At 36.3% G+C, this 26,216-nt stretch overlaps 1 protein-coding gene across 5 annotated transcripts in view; it reads left to right on the plus strand.

The window, feature by feature from the left end:
• RXFP1 (relaxin family peptide receptor 1) overlaps nucleotides 1-26,216 on the plus strand; it is a 96,432-nt gene that overhangs the window by 61,369 nt on the left and 8,847 nt on the right. For 4 of the 5 annotated variants that reach the window (XM_025439126.3, XM_025439123.3, XM_025439127.3 and 1 more), the window contains 10 exons: nucleotides 276-347; nucleotides 3,985-4,056; nucleotides 8,607-8,678; nucleotides 8,765-8,836; nucleotides 9,418-9,492; nucleotides 16,864-16,935; nucleotides 18,878-18,949; nucleotides 20,162-20,233; nucleotides 23,554-23,625; nucleotides 24,478-24,549. In XM_025439126.3, the coding sequence (XP_025294911.1) occupies nucleotides 276-347; nucleotides 3,985-4,056; nucleotides 8,607-8,678; nucleotides 8,765-8,836; nucleotides 9,418-9,492; nucleotides 16,864-16,935; nucleotides 18,878-18,949; nucleotides 20,162-20,233; nucleotides 23,554-23,625; nucleotides 24,478-24,549 (723 nt within the window). The remainder of the gene's footprint in view (nucleotides 1-275; nucleotides 348-3,984; nucleotides 4,057-8,606; nucleotides 8,679-8,764; nucleotides 8,837-9,417; nucleotides 9,493-16,863; nucleotides 16,936-18,877; nucleotides 18,950-20,161; nucleotides 20,234-23,553; nucleotides 23,626-24,477; nucleotides 24,550-26,216) is intronic. The other variant, XM_025439125.3, reaches the window with a different exon arrangement.

Consider the following 26,216-nt stretch of genomic DNA (forward strand, 5'->3'; position numbering starts at 1 on the left):
TGTAACTGACAAGTATTTTCCCAGTTTCATTACTTTTGTGTTTCATCAGAATCACAATGTTGCAATCTAAATTTAAGAAAAGATAAATTTCTTTAATAATACAAAACTGACAGACCTAGTTCAAATGGTACTATGGATATGAGAGTAACATTATGAAATAAAACATTTCCTGAAAGCTGGTGCTAAAGTAAATAAAGTTTATGACTATTTATACTGTTGTAGTTTAAAAGTGAAGAAAAAAACCCTTGAAGAACCACCATTTACATTTATTTCAGGTCGCTTCGGTGGAATTTAATAAGAAAGCTTCCTCCTGATGGCTTCAGGAAGTACCATAATCTTCAGAAGCTGTAAGAAAAAAATCTAATTCCCAATATTAAAATTAACTCACATTGTTTGGGCCTGTCTCTTCCTACTTCTGCTCAGACCAGCACTATACCACTGCTTAACACTAACCCTGCCTCGGGGAAATTACTTAGCTGTTAGCTAGAGACTGCCAGGTAACTGTTTTGAGGACTTCTAGAAGCCATTCTAGAGAAATTGCAGATACTTATTCCCAAGGAAATTGGAGCATGAGTTCTCCTGCCACACACTAGACTGTGAAGAAATTTTTCCCATATGTTTGCCAATTCAATCTCCACCTAAGAGCAAGGCATGGTGGTTCGAAACCCCAGAGCATGTTGTTTGGGAAACTTAATTCCATTCACATGTCTGCCATGCAGGTTAAGTTTTATTTCGGCCTCAAATAGCATCTGACATGCAAGATTCCCATTCGTTCGGCATTTTTGTGCATACTCCAAAAATCCATCATGGCCCAGGTCATGTTCACCTGTTATTTAGTCCGGCTCTGTGACTAAATCATATCATACTTGAACTGATGGGTTTAAATATCCTGTGCTTGAATTTTGCTATCTCAGAATTCCTAGTTTCATTTTCATACCTATGTCAGCTTTAGTAATGGTTTTACATTGAAGAAATCTAGCACATAGATATATACCTATACGTTGTTCTTAAAATAGAGAGCAAAATCAGAAGAAAAATTAATCTACTTCATTTGATGAAATGTACTCAAAACTCAGATAATCTGCAAGAAAGTATGTTTCATACTCAAAAATAAAATTTTCAATTAAAATGATTTCAGAACTTTATTCTGAATGTTTAACAATCAGCAGGGAAGAGCTTTTCAAAATTAGGCCTTATGTAAAAACTTCAAGAGGATGCTTCCTTATTCTGTTTTCTGATTTTTGGAGGCTGAAGAATTTTTCTGATCTGTAGCACCACCTTATGTCCACATGTTTAAAAGGAGTTAGGACTTCAAAAATCAAAATTCAGGTTTATGTAACACAGTAGTTGAGCATTTTTACATAATAAAAATTGAACTAATTTTTTGGAGATTTTATTCTTAAGTAATCTCTACACTTAATGTGAGGCTCGTACCCATAACGGGAAGATCAAGGGTTCAGTGCTCTACTGACTAAGCCAGCCAGGCACCCCAAATTTCTTCTTTTATTTTTTAAGATAGATTTATTTATTTATTTATTTATTTATTTATTTATTTATTTATTTACTTATTTATTTTAGAGAGAGAGAAAGCACATGCAGAGGTAAGGGCAGAGAGAGAAAGAGAGAGAGAGAGAATCCTCAATCCTGGGGCTCAATTCTAGAACACTCAGATCATGATCTGAACTAAAATCACGTGTCAGTCTCTCAACCGACTAAGCCACCCAGGTGTCCCCCACAAAATACTTCTTGAGTAGCCAATTTGTCTTAACTAATAGATCAAAATAGCCTAATTACAAAAAAAAAAAAAAAAAAAACTCTACCTGGTTATTAGAGATACAGCTTTGCTCAACCTCTACGCAATACAGTCTATTAATCATTAATCATTAAAACAGTTAGAAACAAGTAAATACATACTAAAGCTCACTGTGAGACAGATGCATTCCCTACTATGTGATGAGAACCACAGCATGTTCTGTGAAATCGTTAAATGCATAATAAATTTAATAAAAACACTTTTACAAAGTTAGATTTTCTTGCACGTTGGGGAAATGGGAAATCTTTTAGTCAAAATTTCTAATTAACTAAGAATTTGCTTATACTTGAGGGCACCTGGATGTCACAGTTGGTTAAGTATCCAATTGTTTGTTTCAGCCCAGGTCACAATCTCAGGGTTATGAGATGGACCAGACTTGGGTTGTGCTCCTCACTCAGCAGGGAGTCCGCTGGAGATTCTCTCTCCCTCTCCCTCTGTCTCTAATAAATAAATAAATCTTTTAAAAAAGAATGTGTTCATATTGGTTTCTTCCTTATTGATCCTAGTATTTATTATAAATAAAATATAAATATATATATATATATATAAACTTCAGAACACCCCAAAGGACAATTATGACCTGCACTCAGAACAAGAAGTCAGGCTCGAAGCCCTCATACTGCCATTCCCTACAACCTGGGGCCAGTACATGCAGAAGTGCAAGGCTTTACAAGGGTGCAGTTGATGCAATTGCTTGTGCCCTGGTACCTATTTCCTTTGACCTCCAGTTAACCCAAGGCCGTTCATCCTGTAAGACTCGTTAACTACGTAAGACTGCATTCTTGTCTTGACATGCCCATCTAATTTATACTCTTCTAATCCTGATTCTTTTTACTTCTTTTTTTTTTCTTTTGCCATTAATACTTCCTATAAGCTTCCTCAAACACTTTTTGGAGCAAGGCTTGGGTGTCAAATTAATAAAATTAAAGCTGACTTGTTGGGCAGATTTGTGGCTAACATGGAATCTGATCTCGGGCCTAAAGATGTCACATACTTGTACTTTTGCCAGCACTCTGTTAAACAGTGATCCTTCTATGATACCAGAAAATGTTAAAAAGTCCGACTTCTGGGCCTGTTTGATTACTAAATGCCTTACTGTGCATTAAAGTTTTACTTACAGAAATTCAAATATTAAATTTTAACTATTACAAAATATTACACCATTGTTTATTCTCTTAGTAAAGGTAAAGAAATAATTTTTTAAATGTAAAAGAATGCCATTTTTATAGTCTATGTTCATATTAAAAAATGGTCTTCAACATCTTTTTAAATAACTTTTTTTTTATGTTTAGTTTCTATTTCGCTTGAGGTATTTCATACATATGTGCCTTGTGACTGCTGCTGCTTTAAAGGACACAGTACTCTCCTCTCTTTGGGAGATGAATCTTTTTGCATTATTTTTTAATTAAATAAACCTACACTTCTGATAAAAAATAAAATAAATAGATTTTAAGTATTACATGTTCATCTTTATAACCAGAATTTCTAAATCAAACTTGCCTAATCATACATGACTTCAATAGCAAGACATGATATCTAGTTTCACTAAATTATTTTGTTATGTTTACCTTTTTAAATAGAAACAAATGTTTATTGTGGTAAAATATTTATGATGTAAAACGTACCATCTTCAGGCTCCTGGGTGGCTCAGTTGGTTGAGTGGCTGCCTTCACATCAGGTCATGATTCCAGAGTTCTGGGATGGAGCCCTGCACCAGGCTCCCTGCTCCACGGGGAGTCTGCTTCTCCTTCTGGCTTGTGCTCGCTCTCTCTCTCTCAAATAAATATATAAAATCTTTTTTAAAAATGTACCATCTTAACCAATTATAAGATACATTCAGAGGGATCCCTGGGTGGCGCAGCGGTTTGGCGCCTGCCTTTGGCCCGGGGCACGTTCCTGGAGACCCAGGATCGAATCCCACATCGGGCTCCCTGCATGGAGCCTGCTTCTCCCTCTACCTGTGTCTCTGCCTCTCTGTCTCTCTCTGTGTAACTATCATGAATAAATAAATAAAATCTTTAAAAAAAAAAAAAAGATACATTCAGAGCCACTAAATGTATTCATATTGCTGTGCTACCATCACTGCCACCCACCCAAAGAGCTTTTCACATCTTGCAAAATGGAAACTCTGTTTCATTATGGTTGTTTTTTTTTAATAATTGTGTTAACAGGTGCCTGCAAAACAATAAGATCAGATCCATACCCATCTATGCTTTCAGAGGACTCCACAGTCTTACTAAACTGTAAGTACCAATGCCAGTTAGCTTGCCCCTTCCACGGTGGTCCACCCGCCTGCCCTGCTGCATTCCACAGCAGCCCGGGAAAGGTCAGCTCAGCACGGTGCCTAAGGATGCCAACTCTGCGGGTCCTTAGTTCTTCACATCCTCATCAATACTTCTTATTTTCTGGGGTTTTGTTGTTTGGAGATTTGTTCTTTTAAAAAAAAAAAAAAAAAAACAGCCAGGGATCCCTGGGTGGTGCAGCGGTTTAGCGCCTGCCTTTGGCCCAGGGCGCGATCCTGGAGACCCGGGATCGAATCCCACGTCGGGCTCCCGGTGCATGGAGCCTGCTTCTCCCTCTGCCTGTGTCTCTGCCTCTCTCTCTCTCTCTCTCTCTGTGTGTGTGTGTGACTATCAGAAAGAAAGAAAGAAAGAAAGAAAGAAAGAAAGAAAGAAAGAAAGAAAGAAAGAAAGAAAGAATAAAAATAAAAAAACAGCCATCCTAATGGCTATGAAATGGCATTTCATTGTAGTTTAAAGCAAAGCTTTTTAAAATAGGCTTTCTCAAAGTTCCATTTTTTTAAAGATTTTATTTATTTATTCATGAGAGACACAGAGAAAGAGAGAGAGAGAGAAGCAAGCTCCACTCAGGGAGCCTGATGTGGGACTCGATCCCAGGACCCCAGGATCACACCCTAGGCCGAAGGCAGGCACTAAACCTCTCAGCCACCCAGGGATCCCCTCTCTAAGTTCCATTTCACTGAGTTTTATCAAGCAGCTGAACTGAACCTCCTGTAAGAAGTAATTGCATGGAAATATAACCAAAAATCACATAGATCAACAAGACCCTAAATTCCTTTCAGCCCCCTTGCTTTAAATCCTAATCCAAGAAATTCATTTCAGTCAGAGTCCTAGTTTGTCGTATTAGGTTTGAGACTGAGAAAAGGCTGTCTAATAATTTTCCTAACAAAATGGAGAAGAGCCCTGGAGACTCAAATTCCTGCAGTAGCCATTTTGGGGATACTTGGGTGGATCAGTGGTTGAGCATCTGCCCTCGACTCAGGGCATGATCCCAGGGTCCGGGGATCGAGTCCCACATCCAGCCCCCCGTGGGGAACCTGCTTCTCCCTCTGTCTATGTCTCTGCCTCTCTCTCTTTGTCCCTCATGAGTAAATAAATAAAATCTTAAACACACACACACACACACACACACACACACACATACACGGTAACCACTTTTGCCAAGTCCTCTTCCCTTCTATCCCCTCCCTCCTCTTCCGTGTCTTCACAAATCACCTAAAGTCAATACTGGATTCTTTCCCATCAGATTCCTGACTATCTTTCTCTCTAACCCCCATGAATCTGTTCAAAATTTATTATTAAATATCATCTGTTTGATTTAACGTTCAATGCATGTGAAGCATAGTCCAGACGGTTTCATGTTCAATGAATATAAAAAATAGTACCACAAATTCTAGTATCCTCCGTATTTTTCCATGGTTATTCATAGCATCAGAATATTGTTTAGATGTTTGTCACATACTTCTAGGTTATCATAGATAATTAGATTTGCTGTTGATCCATCCATAAATATTCATTAGCCTTTATAGTGTGCAAACATTTCAGCTAGACATCATGGGGAGGTGGCACTGAAATATAAGTCACAGAGGCTGCCTTCTAGCAGCTTACACCTTAATGTTTCAGTAAAGAGCTATGCTACCACTGGGGAGAAGTGTGCCTCTTGTTCTCCAGAAGCTTATGATATAGGGTGGGGAAACAATACAAACATACACACAACAATTAGAGAATGATAAAAGAGATTACTTAATTAAATCCTAAGCCTGTGTTGTTCAGATCAAAACTGGTATTAAGATTCACTGAAAGGGCCACCTGGGTGGCTCAGTGGGTTACACTTCCGACTCTTGATTTTGGCTCAATTCATGATCTCAGGGTCGTGAGATGGAACCCCTTGTCTGGTTCTGTGCTCAGTGTAGACTCTACTTGAGATCCTCTCCCTCTGCCCCTCTCCCTCACTCTTGCAACACATGCGTGCTCTCCCCCCCCTCTCTAAAATGAATAAATAAAATAAATCTTTAAAAAAAGGATTCACTGAAATGAGTGACCATTTGGGGTCTGGAGCAGTGAAGGATGACTCAGGAAAATATACAAGACTGGGCTAAACAGAAGAGTATAGCAGGAGTGGATCAAATGCTTTTTACCTAGGGGATTGCTACTGGCTTTTAAAGAGACCGGTGAGGCACATGCACCCCAATGTTTATAGCAGCACTAAAATAGCCAAAATATGGAAAGAGCCCAAATGTCCATTGGCTGATGAACGGATAAAGAAGATGTGGTGTATCTACATACACAATGGAATATTACGTAGCCATCAGAGGGATGAATACTTACGTTGATGTGGATGGAACTGGAAGGTGCTATGCTGAGTGAAATAAGTCAATCAGAGAAAGATGATTTTCATATGGTTTCACTCATATGTGGAATTTAGGAAACAAAACAGAAAAACATAGGGTAAGGGAAGGAAAAATAGAATAAGAAAAAAACAGAGAGAGAGAGAGAAACCATAAGAGGCTCGTAACTATAGCAAGCAAACTGAGGGCTGAGGGAAGGGAGGTGGAAGGGAAGATGGGGTAACTGGGTGATGCGCATGAAGGAGGGCACCTCCTGTGCTGAGCACTGAGTATTATATGCAACTGATGAATCACTAAATTCTACTCCTGAAACTAATACTACACTGTATGTTAACTAACTTGAATTTAAATGGAATCTTGAAAGAACAAATAAATGAATAATGAAGGAATACAAATAAATAAATTAAATAAAAACATAAAGGATACTTCTGAGGTGGTCACAAGAAAGTGTTATAACTATTCTTTACCCTTGCTGTCCCCAAATGGGGTTCCAGGTTTACAAGGGAGGGAAGGAAGTGGCTCTAATATGAGCATCATCTCTTGCTACCCCTAAGCAAATGTCAAACCTGGTAGGGACTGGGGAGACCGACTAGCAGGAGAAATTTTATAAGATGTCAACACTGAGAACTGTCGGAATAGAGAAAAGAGAGAAGTCAACGTGGTCCATGTGTTTGTGGAAGTGAAATTTGAACTATAATTTGCATGTGACTCACAGGCAGAAGGGGAAAAGAAAAGGAAAGAAACCACAATGGGAGGCATGAACAGAGGTGTTGTTGTAATAAATAATATGTACTGAGTGCTTATGACATGCACTGCCTCAAATGTTACAACCCAATAAAGTAGGTACTAATATTACCTCCATTTTGGAGATGAGTAAACTGAGGCTTTCAGAAGTTAGCTGCTTGCTTACGGTCACACTATTAATAAGTAGCAACACTAGCACTCAAACTGTCTGACGGCAGAGTCAGAGCAGCGCACTGCTCTACTAAAGAGACTGAGGTAGAAATAAACGTGGCAGGAGGACAAGATCAACAGAGTGATTCACTCTGCAGAAAGGTAAAAGGGACAGTTGGATAGGTAAGGTGAGGTCAGACTCTTCAGTAAGGCATGGAATGGCCTTTTTTTTTTCCAGATCAGGCCCCCCACTGACTCCCAGGTTCATCCTCTGTCTCTCTTCACAGCCCCTTCGTGGTGAGACCGCACTGAAATACCTGGTGATCCCTTAACTTGTTGCTCTCTCTCATACCTCTTGCCTTTGCACAAGCAATCTCCTCTGCCTATATTAACTCTAGCCATTCTTTGCTTTATGAATGACATCTTCATCCAAATTTCTGTCCATCTAATTGGGCCCCCTTGCTCTTCCACACCCTGCAGTCCCCACTCCCAACAAAGCCAAGTGCTTTCTCCTTTGCAATGTCTAAGCGAGCATACCTTGTTCATTTCTCTCTTTTCCCCATATTGCTGTAATAACCTGTTCATCTTCTGTCTTCCCTCTAGACTCCTAGCCCCTCAAAGAAAGGGATGATAAACCTAGCACAGTGCCACAGAGTAGATAGCCAAAGCAATTTGATGAGTAAACGCATAGATGAATGAATAGAGTGGATGATTGATTGATTGATTGATTGACTATAGGGGAACTAAAGCCAAGACATGAAAAGGTAAGTGACAAAAAACTTTTAGAGACCCAAAAGAAGGGAAAAGGTATGATGAGAATAACATATAAGAAAATCTAAGACCGATGATTATTGTTTTTCCTTTCCTTAATGTAGGATATCAAGAATGTAACACTTTTGGGGCGTCTGGCTGGCTAAGTCAGTAGAGCATGTGACTCTTGATCTCCAGATTGGGAGTCCAAGCCCCACATTGGGTGTAGAGATTACTTAAAAATAAAATCTTTTAAAAAGAAAGAAAAAGGGGCACCTGGATGGCTCATCGGTTGGGCGTCTGCCTTTGGCTCGGGTCATGATCCCAAGGTCCTGAGATCGAGTCCTGAATCAGGTTCCCTCTGCAGCCTGCTTCTCCCTCTGCCTCTCTTTGTGTCTCTCCTGAATAAATAAATAAAATTTTTAAAAAGAAGAACAAGAAGAAGAAGAAGGAAAAAAAGAAGGTAACACATTTATTGTAGTCATTTCTCTTTTTTTTCAGGTATCTCAGTCATAACAGAATAACTTTCCTGAAGCCGGGTGTTTTTGAAGATCTCCACAGACTAGAATGGCTGTATGTTTAATTTACGTGGCATTTTATAGTATTAGTTTTTATATTCTAAATATATAAATGAATCAATTTTTTCTTCTGGCTGGCAGGATAATTGAAGATAATCACCTCAGTCGAATTTCCCCACTAACATTTTATGGACTAAATTCTCTTATTCTCTTGTAAGTACTAAAAATTAAAGCAAATATTTCAATTGAAGGAAAAGATATGAATAAAGATTACTGCTTTAAGTTTAACAGCATTAAATATGGAATTGTTAAAACCCCAAAAAGGCCTTTCCAACTAAAATCCATCTCTTAATTATATTCTATGAGACTACTTTGTAGTCGTAACAATTTTATAAGATCTTCTGTCTTCTAGGACATCAGCCCATCAAAACTGAATACAGCCTCACTACCATGTTTTATTGAAATATTTTCAAGCACACCATTACTGCCCAGTATTAATCTTGGTAAAGAAAAATAACATTCATTTTAAAGTCACCTCCTTCTCACTACCCACTTTTGAAGGGCACAGGCTTTTTTTCAGTTACTAACATTGCTGCTTCCTCCATTTGACAACTATCATTTGTCGAATTTTATTACTAACAAGCACTTAAATATAACAAGACTTACAGAAAAAAAAAAACAGAAGACAACTAACAGATTTTTGTGGTTTCATAAAGAATAATAATACCATGTTTGACCTAAGATGAGAAAAGAACCAGAAAAATGTGACTTCTTTTCTTTCTTTTCTTTTTCAGAGCACTGATGAATAATGTCCTCACTCATTTGCCGGATAAACCCCTTTGCCAGTACATGCCAAGACTGCATTGGCTGTAAGTTGATGAATCTTTTCTTAAAGAAGTCAGCTAACTTTCCTGGTTTTGCCTCGTTCATTTTGGATATTGGGTTTTTTAAAATGATAGGTTGTTAATGTCGTATCACATTTCCTCAAATTACTTTAGCATGATTTTGTTATTAAACATCCCCATTGTCTAAACTAACTCCTCTAGACTCTGTTTTATCTCTAGATAAAACAACACACACACACACAATTTGGAGGCAGGAAGAAGAAAGAAGAGATGTCACAGTATCCATAGAACATCTCTTTCTTCCCTCTGTCGATCTATTTTCAAGTATCAGTTTGATACAGAAAGACAGTCTCTTTAGTCTCATTCCTAAATTTGGCATAATGAGCATATGATATTTAGAATTTATTTTTGAAGTCTAATCTCAATAGAATATGTTTCATGGACGTGTTTACACCGTAACTTTGCTTATGGTAATAAGGATCATTCTACCCATTCAGTGGTTAATTACCCAATAAATTTGCCTATTTAAAATGCAGGTAAAAATGAAGATATAAGTAACACAAAAATAACTATTTAAAAGTTCAATCAATTATCTGTATATACAGTTTATATGAAAACTTCCTCTGTCTCTCATTTTGTAGGAAATTCTCAGAAGTGTTGTTTGATTTCTAAGCTCACAGTAGTCAGATTAAAAGTAGAGGGGAAAGATGAAGTTCAAAACATTAGTGCGAAGTGAGAACTATCAACCTGATAACAAAGCAGGAGTGGGAAACGCTATAAAAAGTAGACATAATTATTCAAAACACACTAGTTTGGAACCATTTAGAGGAAGACAAACATCCCCAAAATCATTACTAAGTCCAGAGGGCATCTTGGTATGACAGCACAGAACTCCCGTTGTTGACAACCTGACATATTTGAGAAAAGGGCAAATTAAGTTCAATATCCCTTGTAATTAAATTTTGTTTCAAATGATCACATTAAACAGTTATTACATGCTCAGTAATCCAAACTTAGTAATAAAGCAAAACTGATTAATATTTACATAAGTAAACTAGCAATTAAAAATTCATACACTGAGACCAGAAGCAAATGTAGAAGATATTATGCAATACATTAATAAACATTTCCTTTGCTTTTAAAAAGGCAGCCAAATATACATCTCAGATAAAACTTTATTTTTTTAAGATTTTATTTATTTGAGAGAGTGAGAGAGTGCAGGAGCCAGTGGGGCAGGAGAGGGGGGCAGAGGGAGACTCAGACACCCCCCTGAGCAAGGAGCCCCATAAGGGGCTCCATCACCAGGACCTTGGGATCATAATCTGAGCTGAAGGCAGATGCTCAACTGACTAAGCCACTCAGGCACACCTCAGATAAAACTTTAAATGATTAAGATTAATTACTAAAGCGGCACTTGGGTAACTCAGTCGGTTAAGCATCCAACTTTTTTTTTTTTTGACATTTATGTATTCAGAGAAAGAGAGAGCACGTGTGTGCAAGCAGCAGGAGGGGCCGTGGAAGAGGGAGAGAGAATCCCAAGCAGATTCCCTGCTGAACTGGGAGCCCCATATGAGGCTGACATCCCACCACCATGAGATCATCACCTGAACCAAAATCAAGAGTCGAAGGTTCAACAAACTGAGCCACCCAGGTACCCCTGGTCAAATGTCCAACTCTTGATTTCAGCTCAGGTCATCATCTGAGGGTCTTGAGATCGAGCTCCAGGTTGGGCTCCATGCTCAAGATGGGGTCTACTGGAGGTTCTCTCTCCTTTCTCTGCCTCCCCCTGCTCAGGCACACCTGCCATCTCTCTCTCACAAAATAATAAGCAAATCTAAAAAAAACGAAGATCCATTACTAAAGAAATGGACTTTTTATAATTTCATCACTAAAGTTACTGTCTTTAAATTTTAGCTATCCAAAAAAGTCATTTTGTATGCATTCCTGATAGTATTATACCAATTTTAATGCTAGTAATAATAATGTTTGCCTCATAAATATTCATTTATTTTAAAACTAATCACTGTATCTTTACCTCACACATGAACTTTTATGTAGCAAAGTATAAACTGAAAAATCAGTTAGATGTGTTAGTAAAAAAAAAAATTATTCAACTGACTTAGTGGAAAAATACACATAAAAGACATGACAGCCCAGGATAATATGCTCAGACAGACAACAGATTAAAATCTTTATTATAGTTCTTTCAAAGCAAAAACAAAAACAAAAACAAAAACCTATAAACGCCACAATAGAAGTTGGGAAATTCAAAAAGTTAGAAATATAAGTAATAAATAAGCACAAGAACAGATGGGGCAAAGGTGAACTAAAGATCAAGAGAGTAAATTAAACCTACTTTGATAGGAGATGAAGCAAGTTTATTTATAGGCAGGAGAAGCTAATATGAAGAATTTGAAACTATAGAAAACAGTGAAGATATATTATAGAGCAAGGGGCTGGAAGATGTGGACCCAGATGGAAAAATAAACTGTGATATACACACAGCATTTAAAATCAATGACTGAGCCCCACTTCAGTCAACCTGGCTCAATTTCAAGAGCATAATATGAATTAGAAAGAAAAAGTCACCAAAGAGTACAATGTATTACAATTCTATTCCAACAGGATTATGCTTAGGATATAGAAAGTCACAAAACACCACTGCTCATACAGATAGGAAGGAACTTTATCATCTACACAATAATATTGGAAAAATAGACTTTAGAACAGAGACTATAACCAGGGATAAAGAGGGATATCACACAATGATAAAGGGGTCAATTCAGCAAGAAGACTTAATAATCTTAGATGAGTAAACAGTTTCAAAATGAATACAGTGATAATCATGAAACCATAAAGGAAAATAACTAGGAGTCAAAAGACATCACTTAAAACCAACAAATCCACCAAATGTGGATATTTGATATTCCTAAACTGAATATTAACAAAAAGCATACAACTTATCAAAATCATATGGTGGGAGAAAAGCAGAGGAGCAGAAAGGAAGACAATATATACTCATTTTATCAGTTTTTATAAGTTATAATAGGAAATGAGTAAGTATTGTTATTCTCTAGAAAGAGAAGATACAGTGTATTGGGTAAAGTTATAAAGATAACCAATAGTTATACAAACCTTTCTAAATATTAAAATAAAGGTTTTAGGGCAGCCCGGGTGGCTCAGCGGTTTGGCACTGCCTTCAGCCCAGGACCTGATCCTGGGGACCCCGGATCAATTCCCACATAGGGCTCCCTGCATGGGGCCTGCTTCTCCCTCTGCCTGTGTCTCTGCCTCTCTCTCTCTCCATGTCTCTCATGAATAAATAGACAAAGTCTTTTAAAAAAATAAAGTTTTTTTAATTTGTTGAAAGTTTTTTAACATATAAAACCTTATAGTAAGTAATATTTTTAAATAGCAGACTAAGGTCAGATATATTAGTCATCTCCGTACACTCAAGTGGGTTTAACTGTTAACTTACTTATTAGAAAGAAAAGAGATTTTTCAAATTGGCTCACAAAACAAAACCTAATTCATGCTATTTACAAAAAAAAAAAAAAAAAAACTATAATTGAGTGACTAAGAAAGATCGAAAATAAAAGGCTGGTCTAAAGTATTCCATGTAGATGCAAACCAGTAAAAAAGAAGGCATCATATTTTATCTAAGTAGTTAAATTCTGGCCAATTTGCATTAAACAACACTAAGAAGGACATTTAAATACTATAGTGTGGGGATCGCTGGGTGGTGCAGCGGTTTGGCGCCTGCCTTTGGCCCAGGGCACGATCCTGGAGACCTGGGATCGAATCCCACGTCGGGCTCCCAGGGCATGGAGCCTGCTTCTCCCTCTGCCTGTGTCTCTGCCTCTCTCTCTCTGTGTGACTATCATAAATAAATAAAAAGAAAATTTTAAAAAAATAAAATAAAAATAAATAAATAAATACTATAGTGTGCAATTTCTAACAAAAGATATTACATAATAAGTATATATGTGCCAAGTAGATTCATACAGTAACCAAAAGGAATAGTAGGCATACATGAGCAGTAACAGATAATAACCCACCTCTATTAGTCCATGAAAGATCAAGTAAAACCAAAAGGGATACGAAGAACTAAATAACATAATTAATGACCCAACTCTAATTTTTGTATATCAAACGACAATGTCCCTTCTCAATAACAGAACTGACACATTTGGGACAGCAGTGTGCCCAGCTAAAATACATTCCCAGATTTTCCTGCATCTTGATATAGCCACATGTCTAAGCTCTGATTAATAAGGTGGAAGAAGTTTAGTGGGGAACTTCAAGGAAGTCTTCCTAAAGAGAAAAAGGCAAGCCCTTCCTCTCTTTCCTCATTCAAAAACATGCATATGATGGCTCAAGCTTTAGTATCATCCTAGACTATGAAGACAAGGGCATATAAACAGTAAATTTGAAAGATGTTTCAGGGTGCCTGGGTGGTTCAGTTGGTTGGGCGTCAGCCTTTGGCTCAGGTCATGATCAAGCCCGGTTTGGGGCTCCCTTGGCAGCAGAGGCTCCCGGTTCTTCTCCCTCTGCCCCTCCCCCTTCTTGTGCTCTCTCTTGCTCTCGCCCACAATCTCTCTCTCAAATAAATAAACACAATCAAGAAAGAAAGAAAGAAAGAAAGAAAGAAAGAAAGAAAGAAAAGAAAGAAAAGAAAGAAAAAAAAAAGAAAAGAAAAGAAAAAAAAGAAAAGAAAAGAAAAGTTACTAACAACTTTGTTAAACTACCATACTAGCCCTGGACTACCTAACTGTAGTTGCGTATTTATGCAGTTATGGTTGGGTGTCTGTTATACGTACCTGCACCTAATTCTAATAGATATAAACCTGAAAGCAAACAACAACCAAAGAACATTCGCCAAAATTGACCATATATTTTAGGACATACACACACATAAGCCAAACTCGAGAAAACAGATGGAGGGATTGGAAGGGTCATCTCTCTCTTCTTGAGACTAGGAGACCCAAGGGCATATACAGGTTAAGTTTATAGATGTTGAGTAGAAAGTCAGGGGCTCCTCCCTGCTTCATCACCTCAATTCTCTCTGTGAAATAGGAGCGAGAAATGTTTCAAAGAGGAGGAAGTAGAGGTTAAGGAGATATGAATGTTTAAATGCCACCAGGCTGATAAGAGAGAAAGTTGAGAAGAAAGATTATTGGTGTTGTTAGTGTGTTCTTCAGATGGAATCAAATTTTCACTTTTAGCCAATTCTGAAACCTCATGACCAAATTAGCCAAACTTAACGACCATGTATAAAGGGAAAAAATAAATGGTTAAGTTTAGAGGCTTATTGGAAGTTGGAAAAGTAGTCTAGACATTAGAAGCAAGAAAAGCAAGAAAAACACCCCTTGTCAGCTCACTTAGGGCTTAGAGCTAGGGACAAGAAGCAGATTTGTATGCCTCCAACCCGATCCCTGTGTATCAAGGACTAAAGCGTCTAATTTTAGGAAGAAAGCCAAAACAAATTCCCAAATAAAGCTTAAAATAAACTCAAAATCCAACTAAACTGATGATTTGATCAAGTCCCTAATTTATGCCTTGATGTATACCCCTTATTGATTTTTGCAAATTAGTAAATTAATACTAACTTAAATATTTTTGTTAGCTTAATAGAAAAAAATGCTACAGTAGTAGCTAACAAGAAAAATAAATCAACTCAGTATCACAGGATATTTTCTGAGACTTAAGAGAGCATCACCACCTGGTGGTAGATTCATGGTAACAGCAATAAAAGAGGAAAGAAACACAGTCTGTGTCACTGACAATGCATATTGCGAGAGACCAGAAACTTTGACCAAAGCTAATGACCAAAAAAAGTAGTACTATAAATACTTAGTTTCCAATTGAAGAGAACAATAGAATTTTTTCTTTAGAAGAATGATCTAGAATCAAGATTTAAGACTTAATACAATATTCTGTATAGTAAGAAATCCTGTCTACAAAATTCTTGAGTTATGGTATATTGCCTCTGCTAAAGACCTGTAGCCACAATAAGCTTATTCTCCGGGTACTATAGATGGTGAACTTAAATATGAAATCTTTTTCGTCCTTCAACCAGTAAATCTAATTTTGCAACCTGAATGCAACATAGAAAAACCCTATGATATCATCTACAGCCTGACTTCAAATATAGCTCTCTCATTTTGCTCTTTTCTATTACAAATACACTCTTTTCCTCAATTGACTTGATTTCTAGGCCCTGTACATCCTGATTTTCAGATTGTTCAGATACGGCCTGATTTGTCAAAGTCTATTTTTATTGCAAGGCCCAGAATAGAACTAACTATTCCAGATGTAGCCTTGCCAGTGGAATGTAGGTGCTTCTTTTAATGTTACCCATGTTTCCCTGGCAGATTTTAATACCAGAGTCACACTTCAGTTCATATACTTTAGTCACAATTGTTCCTGAATAGCTCTATATATTATATGGTGACCAGTAAACTAAGTGTTGGGGGAGACGGAGCAGATTTAAGGACCATCATTTACTCCTGAAAGCATATCCCTAGCCTCGGCTAACTCTCTGTTCTACAAACTTACAAAAGAAACTTAACAATAAAAGAGAGACAATAAAAGAATGCCTTCATGATCACCATGAATAAAGAAGAGACATTAAAACATACATTTTGTGACAAGTTTTACAGCTCAGACCAGACTCCTGATGCTGACATAGCATCACACAGCAAGGGAGTACAGATAGGGTCTACATGCATCTCCCTAAATTGGAAGTTGGAAAGCCAAGGATGGCATTGGCCTGTGTGACAGTATAATAAAGCAAACGATGGTGTCCTCAGAAGTAAAGGTCATTGACAATTTTTCCTGGGAGGTGTTTAGGCAAGGGAGGTAGAGGTGAAATATTGTTTTGGCAGCAGGAGCTTCTGTAGCAACAATAGAATCTTCTGCAGACTGTAGCAAATAGGGTCATACCACTTAGAGAAATGGCACTGGTGACTCTAGACAGATGTTGTTTTGTTGTCGTTTTTTAAGGAGATAGGAGTTTGTTGAATTGACCACAAGGGAGCAGTGTAGACAGATGTATATTATACATACCACTATTAAAATCTGGTGAGAAAGTGGATGTTTATCATAACAGTTTTTAATTTGACTCTTCATTCTCTTCACATTTCTCGGGATAACATATATACCCATGTGAACATATGATACAGATGTGACTCAAACATTTTTCCTATGAACACAGAAAAAGAAGCATTACATTTATTTATTATTTCTGCTCTTATATAAGTGGCTACTTGTGGGAATCTATATGAAATATATAGTATGTGAAAAAAAGAGATTTTATTAGATAACAAATAGTGCTTGACCAATTTATTTCTATGATCAAAATTTAGCTTTATCATTTTTGTTTTTATGTTTCAGGGACTTGGAAGACAACCATATCCATAATTTAAGAAATTTGACTTTTATTTCTTGCGGTAATTTAACTGTTTTGTAAGTAGTGTTTTATCCTTTTGAAGTGATGCTATATCTCCTTACAAACAAAATTAATCACATATGTGAGCATAAGTTAGCATAAACATGCACAGTAATTATAGCAAATGTTCACTTATGACAAAGTTTTCTGAAGCCGAAGCACATTGGCAAAATTTTTGAAGTTCACACCAGACTTAACCAAGATTCACAACACGCATAGATCATCACAACAGTACTGTATTATATGAGACCTATTTTTCTAGAACTTAAATAATACCCATTTTAATGGAAAGAAATTTTCATTGACCACCTAGAATCTCTCCTGGGATCTCAGTTTGAAAAACACTAAGTTGGTCTTAATCTATAAGAATATTTGCCCTATGCAAATTATTACTGTATAGACTGTGGGAAAAAAATTTAATCATAACCAAAATTATAAAAGATACTGTAGAATGTCTACACCCCTGAAGATATAATTGTGGACACCAGGATAAACTTTAGAGTGTCATTGAGTATTATTTCTCCTTATGTCCTTCTGGCCTATTTTAAACCCACGCTGCTTTTTCCGTGAAAGTGAAGGATGCTGGAGCTTCTTACAATATAAAAACACAACTGCTTCATATACAGCTCATTTTTTTCAGAACAGTGTTTTTTCAGACTGTGGGTTGAAGCTCACAAGGGGGTGATGAAAGCAATATGGCATCTCCTGACTAGCTTCTTTAATGAAACAGTGTTGAATTGAATCAGATAAAAATATCAGAGTGTAATTCAGATAATTAAATATACTATTTCTTGAATCTTGGGTTGTGTGGGTGTATGTTACGTCCCATGTTTTTAAGTGTAGTTACCATGGGAAAAGTTTAGAAAGCACTATATAGAATCCACCTAGAAATCCATTCTTAGAAGCCATAATACTAGGACCCTTGTGTACAGGCAATGTAATAACTGTCACTGATACAACAATTTTTCTCTAATATGCATCCTCCATTCCAGCGGGTTCAAGCCACTAAGATATTTGAACTCTTAATCAGTGAGCTCAGGCGTCTTCAGGTACAGGATGCTTTGTAATGATCATGCAAAAACAGTTCCTACTAACTGCTCAAAGGAAACCAAATTGTACCTGAACAACAGAGACCAAAACTTACAACTTCTTTGCTATTCTACTTTGGTTTGCTTTTAAAGAAGCCTCTGTGTGAAGAAATCATTTGTGAGTTTCCTCTTGGCAGGTGCTCGTACTTTTCTGGTCTAGGGATACTGGCAGGAGTTCATAATGGTTTGGAGAGCTGAGAGGAAATAAATACTTCAAGATGGCACAAGGCCAACCTCCTGGCATGCCACATAACATTTAAAGAATTGGAAACATTTTAAAACTTTTCTGTGAGTTAGTCTTTTATGCTGGTTCTTAATACATGAGATCAGGGCAGAAATGAACCGGTCAAAAATTACATACAGCCTGATTCAACATCCCAAACTAGAGATGTTCTGAATTGGTCCAGCTTAGATTAGACTTCCCTAGGCAACTCTACTCCAAGTCCCATCAACTACCAAAGGTGTGTGAGTGCGATTGGGGGGGCGGGGGGGGGGGGGCAAGGGCAGTATTCTGTTAGAGACACACTCTATGTCTCCTAAAGAAGAGGCGACCCTAAGACAGCTCCCTGTGCTCTCAGTTGCATGATATTCAGTCTGTATTCTCAAGAGTTCACATTTCCACAATTTCCCTTGCAGCATTCTTCTCTACCTCACTTAAAAATTTGAATATTTTATTTTTATCATCACTAAAAGATTTGAGAAATTTAAGACCAAAATCAGACTGGGTAGTTTGCCATACTACAAAATACTTGATGTGAAAATGCACTGTATGTAATTATCTTTTCTTTCTTTTTCAGGCTGTTAATCTCTCCAAAACCTCATTTATCACTTACCTCAAGGAGCCACAACATATTTTTCTTTTTACTTTCAGGGTAATGAGGAAAAACAAAATTAATCACCTAAATGAAAATACTTTTGCACCTCTTCAGAAGCTAGCTGAATTGTAAGTTTGATAAGACCTTTTTCTTTCTACTCTTTCAGTTGCTACTTGTTACACATATTTGCTTTTATACATATGAGGAATATTTATCTCTTTTCCTAGCATTATTTGCATACACTTTGAGCCACCAATGAACTCAGATAGCTTACAAAAATATACTTTAAAAGTATTTAAGGCAAGTGAGATAAAGGAAACATAACTACAATGAAATAATAAAGTCAGGATAAAATTAATACATAAAATACATCCTACAGCACTCTGTCCTACTGCTGAAAGGAACAGCAACAGCACATTTGTTTTATGTTTCCTAGAGTGTTAGGATTCAGAGACCATAAGATAAAAAGACATACTTTGCTAATTCTGAAAACAAAAGATAATCTTGGATCCACAAAGAAATTGGAGATTCTTGGATAACATCCCAACCTATAAATCAATTCTTTATACTGTCTCTTTTTTAAGATCAATGACCCAATTCCAAAGTGCATTAAGACAACTCTCTGGTAAACCAAAGCTTTGTGGCCCAAGCACATAGTAGCCTATTGTCAGAATTAAATATGTTGAGCAATGAAATTTATGTCCTTCAGAGAATTCTTTTATTTTTTTAAGATTTTATTTATTTTTTCTTGAGAGACACATAAAGAGAGAGAGGCAGAGACACAGGCAGAGGGAGAAGCAGGCTCCATGCGGGGAGCCCAATGCGAGACTTGATCCCAGGACCCCGGGATCACACCCTGAGCCTAAGGCAGGCGCTCAACCCTGGCGTCCTGACAATTTTTTTTTTTTTTTTTAGTATTAATCTTCTCAGTTGGGTTTTTCCTAAAGTGTGGGCTAGCAACTACACTTGACCTTGAATGACATGGGTTTGAACTGTGCAAAAATTAAGGTTCCAAGTCATATTCGTACTCTAATGCAAAAGGAAGAGGGGAACGAAGGGAAGAGAAAAAGAGGCACAACTCATACATTAATTAAATTAGAAAATTGGATCTGTTGTAACAAGATCAAATACCATCAAGCATTTGTCTGTGAAGAAGTGATGAAATGAGATAAATTACTTTTATATTTTCTCATTACACTTTTTAAAACCATTTAGACTTCTGGCAAGTAATATAACTCACTAACAGCATTAAAAAGTTGTATACTGGTTTCCTCACAAATTACAGGACATGGATAAAGTCTTTAGAAAATAATATGACATGGTTGCAATTATTTCCCTAGGGATTTAGGAAGTAATAAGATTGAAAATCTTCCACCGCAAGTGTTTAAGGATCTGAAGGAACTCTCACAATTGTAAGACTGATACTAATTTTATCACTTCATTTTTTTATTTTTTAACAATCTCTCTTATTTTTAAATTGTAATAATATATTTAACATAAAATTTAGCATTTTAACCATTTTTAAGTGTGCGGTTCAGTGGCGTTAAATACATTTATGTTGCTGTACAGCCATCACCACCCGTCTCCAGAACTTTTACGTCCTCCCAAACTGAAACTCCATACCTATTAAACAATATCTCCCCATCACCTCTCCTCACCAGTATCTCTGTTCTGTATTTATTAATATTTCTACTCTAGGTAAGCCATATAGATGGAATCATTCCATAGTTGACCTTTCGTGACTGGCTTATTTCACTTAGCGCAGTGTCTTCAAGGTTCATACTTTTTGTAGCATGAGTCAGAATTTCTGGATATTACTCTGAATAATAGCATTAATCAGTAATATTGTGATTCTAAATAATAACTCACTGTATATATATAAAAAACTACATATAGTTTTATATTTCTATGATGCATTGTGTTCATCCATTCATTCATTAATGGTCATTTAGATTCCTTCCACCTATTAGCTATGTGAGTAATGCTGCTATGAATATGGGTGTACAAATATCTGTCTGAGACCTTTCTTTCAAGCCTTTTCAGTATCTAGCCCAAGAAATAAAATTGTTGGATCATGTGGTAATTCCATCTTTAATTTTCTGAGAAAATAGCACACTATTTTCCAAATGGTTACACCATTTTACATTCCCACTAGCGGTGCACAAAGGTTCCAATTTCTCCACATTTTCAACAACATTTGTTCTTTTCTATTTTTTGAATAGTATTCATCCTAATGGATGTGAAATGGTATCTTATTGCGGTTTTGATTTGCATTTCCCTAATGGTTGATAATATTAAGCATCTTTTCATGGGCTTATTGGTCATATATCTATCTTCTTTGGAGAAATATCTCAAGTCTTTTGCCCATTTTTTAAATTGAGTTGTTTTGTTGTTGTTGTTGAATTATAGGAATTTTTATACATTTTAGATATTAAATCCTTTTCAGATATATGCTTTGCAAATATTTTCTTCTAGTCTATAAATTGCTTTTCCACTGTCCAATTTTTCTATTTTGTTGTTGTTGCCTATGCTTTTGGTGTTATATACAAGAAATCATTGCTTCATCCAATGCCTTGGAACTTTTCCCATTTGTTTTTTTCCTAAGAGTTTTATAGTTCTAGCTTTTATACTTAGATGTTTGATCCATTTTGAGTTCATTTTACACATGACGTAAGGTAAAGTTCTAAGTTCATTCTTTTATATGTGGATAGTTTTCTAGTTTTCCCAGCTCCATTTGTTGAAAAGACTCTCCTTTTCCCATTGAATGGTCTTGGCACTCTTGTTGTAAATCATTCAATCACATATGTAAGGGTTTATTCCTGTGCTCTCTATCCTATTCCATTGGTCTATATACCTATCTTTTTAACAGTACCACACTGTTCTGATTACTATAGCTTTATAATAAGTTTTGAAATTAGGAAGTGTGAAGGCTCCAACGTTTTCTCAAAATTGTTTTAGCATTCAAGCTTCCTTGAGATTCCATGCAAACTTCAGAATGGATTTTTCTCTCTCTGCCAAAAAGATTAAGATTTTGACAGAAATTACACTGAATCTGTGGGTCACTTTGAGGAGTAATGACATTTTTTTTAAAGATTTATTTATTTATTTTAGAGAGAGAGCAGAGGGGGAGGGGTAAAGGAGGAGAGAGAGAAAGAGTCCCTGCTAAGCAGGGAGCCTGATGTGGGGCTCAATCCCAGGACCTGGGATCATGACCTGAGCCAAAGGTCACGTGTCTACTTAATCCATTGAGACACCCAGGTGCCTGAGAGAAAGAGAGTTTTAAGCAGACTCCATGCTTGATCCCAGAAGCCCAAGATCACAACCCTGAGATCACAACCTGAGATCATGACCTGAACGGAAACCAAGAGTCAGATGCTTAACTGACTGCGGCCCCCCAGGTCCCCCAGGGAGTATTAACATCTTGACAACATGAAGTCTTCTAATCCATAAACATACAATGTCTTTCCATTTAGTGGTGTCTTTTTAAATTTCTTTTGGCAACATTTATTTTCAAAGCACAAGACTTTTACTTACTTGGTTAAGTTTATTCCTAAGTATTCAATTCTGTTGATACTACTTTTGAATTTCCTTTCTAGATTGTTCATTGTTAGTGTATAGAAATGCATTCAGTTTTTGTGTAGCGGTTTTGTATTTGTCAACTGCTGAATTTTGTTATAACAGTTGGGTGTATGTGTGAAATTTTTAGGGTTTTCTACACATAGTATCATGTCATCCGTGAACAGAGATCATTTTACTTCTCCCTTTCCAATTTGAATGCCTTTTTTCCCTTGCCTAGTGACTCTGGTAGGACTTCCAATATTATGTTAAGTAGAAGCAAAAGAGAACATCCCAGTCTGGTTGCTAATTTTGGAGGAAAACCCTCTGTCTTTCACCATTGAGGATGATGTTATAACTCTTCGGCTTTCCATATATGGCCTGTAGTGTGTTCATATAGTTTCCTTCTATTCCTAGACTGTTGAGTTCACTTTGTTTCTTCATACAACACAATTTCCATTGTCACTCTTCCTAGCTTCCCATCTTTCTACAATCACTACCCCTCCAGAAGCTCCCCCACTTAACTAATAGTCTAGCCTAGAATAAATTTTTCAAAGAGAATTTGCCCTGAGAAGCTCCCTTGAATCAATGATTCTTGTCTTGAGGTATTTTTTCACAAAGATTCTGAAATTTTTTCGATTAAAATTGAGCTGCACTGTCACTCTGGTCTATATCTCTTTGTTCCCAGCTAGAGCCCTTTACTTTTCATTTCATGCCTCACAAATCATTAGCACAAATGTCATTCTTTGGCATAAGATTTATTGTTAAAAGTATTTAGGGTGATTCCATTAATTCAAATTTTGAAAAATGAGATGTTTTTCATTTAACTAAATGAGTCCTGGGCAAAATGGGAGGAATGTGTGGTTTCTTTTAGAGCACCCTACCATCTCTGGTGAGAGCCATTTCTTGATGAGTCCACTTTCATTCTTATGTTGTCTTAGCTCCCTATCACTAACAAAATCATAGTGCTAATTAACAGCCAGGCGCTATTCCAATTCATTTAAATATTTTATCTCCATTAATTCATTGAAATATTTAGTGAACTCTTTAAGGCAAGTGCTGTTACTACACCTTTTTTTTGTTAATGTTTAAATGTATTCCAGTCAACAGATGCACTTTCTCTTTACTTAACCAGTTTCTAGAAATGACCTATTGCTGCCTTTTTTTAAAAAAACAGGAATCTTTCCTATAATCCCATCCAGAAAATTCAAGCAGATCAATTTGATTATCTTGTCAAACTCAAGTCTCTGTAAGTATATACCTATGGGGATAGCTTTATGATGAAATTTTTATTTATATACTAGTAGCTAATAAATTCTAAAAAATAAAATCTGTAGAATCTTTCAAATCAGAAGCTTTATTACCAGGATATGGTTAAGCACTACACAACCATATGAGTGCTCACTAGACTATAAACAAACAGATAGCTATTAGTTTTACCTTACATATTTACAAACTAAAAATTAGGTAATGATTTTATATTTTTCTGTAATCACCAGGAGCTTATATTGGATTGTTTGCTTTGATCATCTGAAAGCAACTATGCATATTCATTTCTCCATTAGCACTGGTATCTAAACATTTATTTCAGCCATCATTATCCCAAAGATGCAATTTTCTAGATTATATAAATCAATACTTAAACCACACATACACACACAAACCTGTTATAGTCTAAGAATTGCCTTTAAAAGATAAGCTTCAGTTCATTTAATTTAAATGCTCCCTCAGTAAAATGGCATCTTAATAGATAAATTTTATTATTTAAAAATTATTAGAAAAATTTCAAAACTGCTCTATTGTAATATTGTCTGAAAGATAATGTGTATTCATTTATTCCACAAATACTTATTGAGTAGTTACTATGAGCAAAACATGTTACAATCTGTAACGACCAAAAAAATTCAAATAGAGGAGATATTTGTGTAGAAATGCCAGAATAAAAAGGAGTTGGGGAAGTAAGTGCATAGGGCATGCTGAATATGAATGTTTGGTTCACAATGTTAACTGACAGCATTTTATTAAATTATCCTTCACAAAAACTCATTTTATTACACCCTTGTAATATATGTCATTTTGATAATTAATTTTATATTTTTAGCAGCCTAGAAGGAATTGAAATTTCAAATATCCAACAAAGGATGTTTAGACCTCTAATGAATCTCTCTCACATGTAAGCAAATGTTTTTCTTGTTTTTCACTTTGATTTTAATCTGTATTTCCACGTGCACTGTGCTAATACATCCATACCCAATGCATCCAGTCTATCAAATTTTCTGCTAATATGCCTAAACAACGTTATTCTTAAAATGTTGCTATTGAATGGGATGATTTTTAGCGTTCCATGGTTTGGTAGAATCGAAGGTGATTTTTTTTAAATGTCAGAGAACATAAGTGCGGAGGGAACATACCCAGTATAATAAGCTCTCCTTAGCACTGATACCACTAATGCATAATGATGTTTGCCTGATGAGCTAGTAATTTGCACACATGGTATAAATGCTACCAGATGAAGAAATAGGAATCTATATAAGCAATACAAAATAATCATAAATAAATAGTTACTGTAAATGGAGCAAGGTATGGAGAAATTCTCCTCATTAAAAATTGCCGCCAACATCAGGACATGATTGGTGCAAATGCATATGGATAAAATAGCAAACTTCGAAAAATCTTTTATTAAAACAGTGTGTATTATGGTACCATTGACTCCATGCTTTGGAAACATTTTTCTTTGATTGAATGCAGTCTTACAGCAGATATTAGAATGATCTTCATGCCAGGCTAATTAAGTCTCAACAATTTAGAAAGTGTCACATCAGCCACCACCACTCTATAATTTTGCTTATATTTTAAGTCTAACACAGGACATTCTTTTTGTTTTCCATAACTCTTCAGGGAGGATGCTTATAAAAGTTTCTTTGATTGCACACAACATAAAACACTTGGACTAAAGTAAGTCAAACATAGTTTATTAGGAGAAAATGATGTAGCTCATAACACCCAAGAAACAACTCAAGGAACAGACTTGAATTGGGCAGACACCATATCAGATCTAAGGGATTCGGGCAGCAAGAGTTAAACAACAGGACAAAATGCTGTAATTGTCAAGCTTTTATCTTGTATTACTACAGATCTCTATACTATAAAGATCATTCATATTTTTTGCCGGAGTACATACTAATTTGAACTTCAAGTTCTACATTTACTAGAAAATTTCATAGCAAATAACTTGACTCCACTGAAGATGCATCTCTTCCTATGGTGATGCTAATACCTATCTTATGGAGTTGACTTGAGAATTTATTCCTGATACCTAGAAGATGCTCAATAAATGGTGTTGCTGATAACGCAGTAGTAACTACTGACTATCTGGGTAGTGTCTTTATCAACAAGAGAGGTCTGTTGGTGAAAAAATTAACTCAACAAATATTTATTGAACACCTTATTAGTACCAAAATCTGGTAGAGAGATAAGCATGCTAACGTGCAGTTACAGATCACACAATAACTACTAAAGTAGAAAAGCCATGGAAGTACAGAGGAGAAACATTTGGCTCTGTCTTCCCCTGAGGGCTGAAAAGCAAGATTAGCTGAAGCAACAATAGGAGCTATATAACCACCAAAAATCCAATAAAAGTTTCCTTAGATGCATTAATTCTCTTGATCCCATGCTAACGGTTTATTTATATTTCAAGATATGTCTAACACTTGTATGCTTATGATGCCTCTTTGCTGCTCTGACCCACATACATATTCTTTTACAATGAAATCAAGTTCACAAGAATTAAAATTTAAATCTTTAGTATCCTTAATGTTTTACATTCCTGTGAGTCTCATA

Source organism: Canis lupus, chromosome 15, assembly GCF_003254725.2.
Source record: "Canis lupus dingo isolate Sandy chromosome 15, ASM325472v2, whole genome shotgun sequence".
Lineage (NCBI taxonomy): Eukaryota > Metazoa > Chordata > Mammalia > Carnivora > Canidae > Canis > Canis lupus.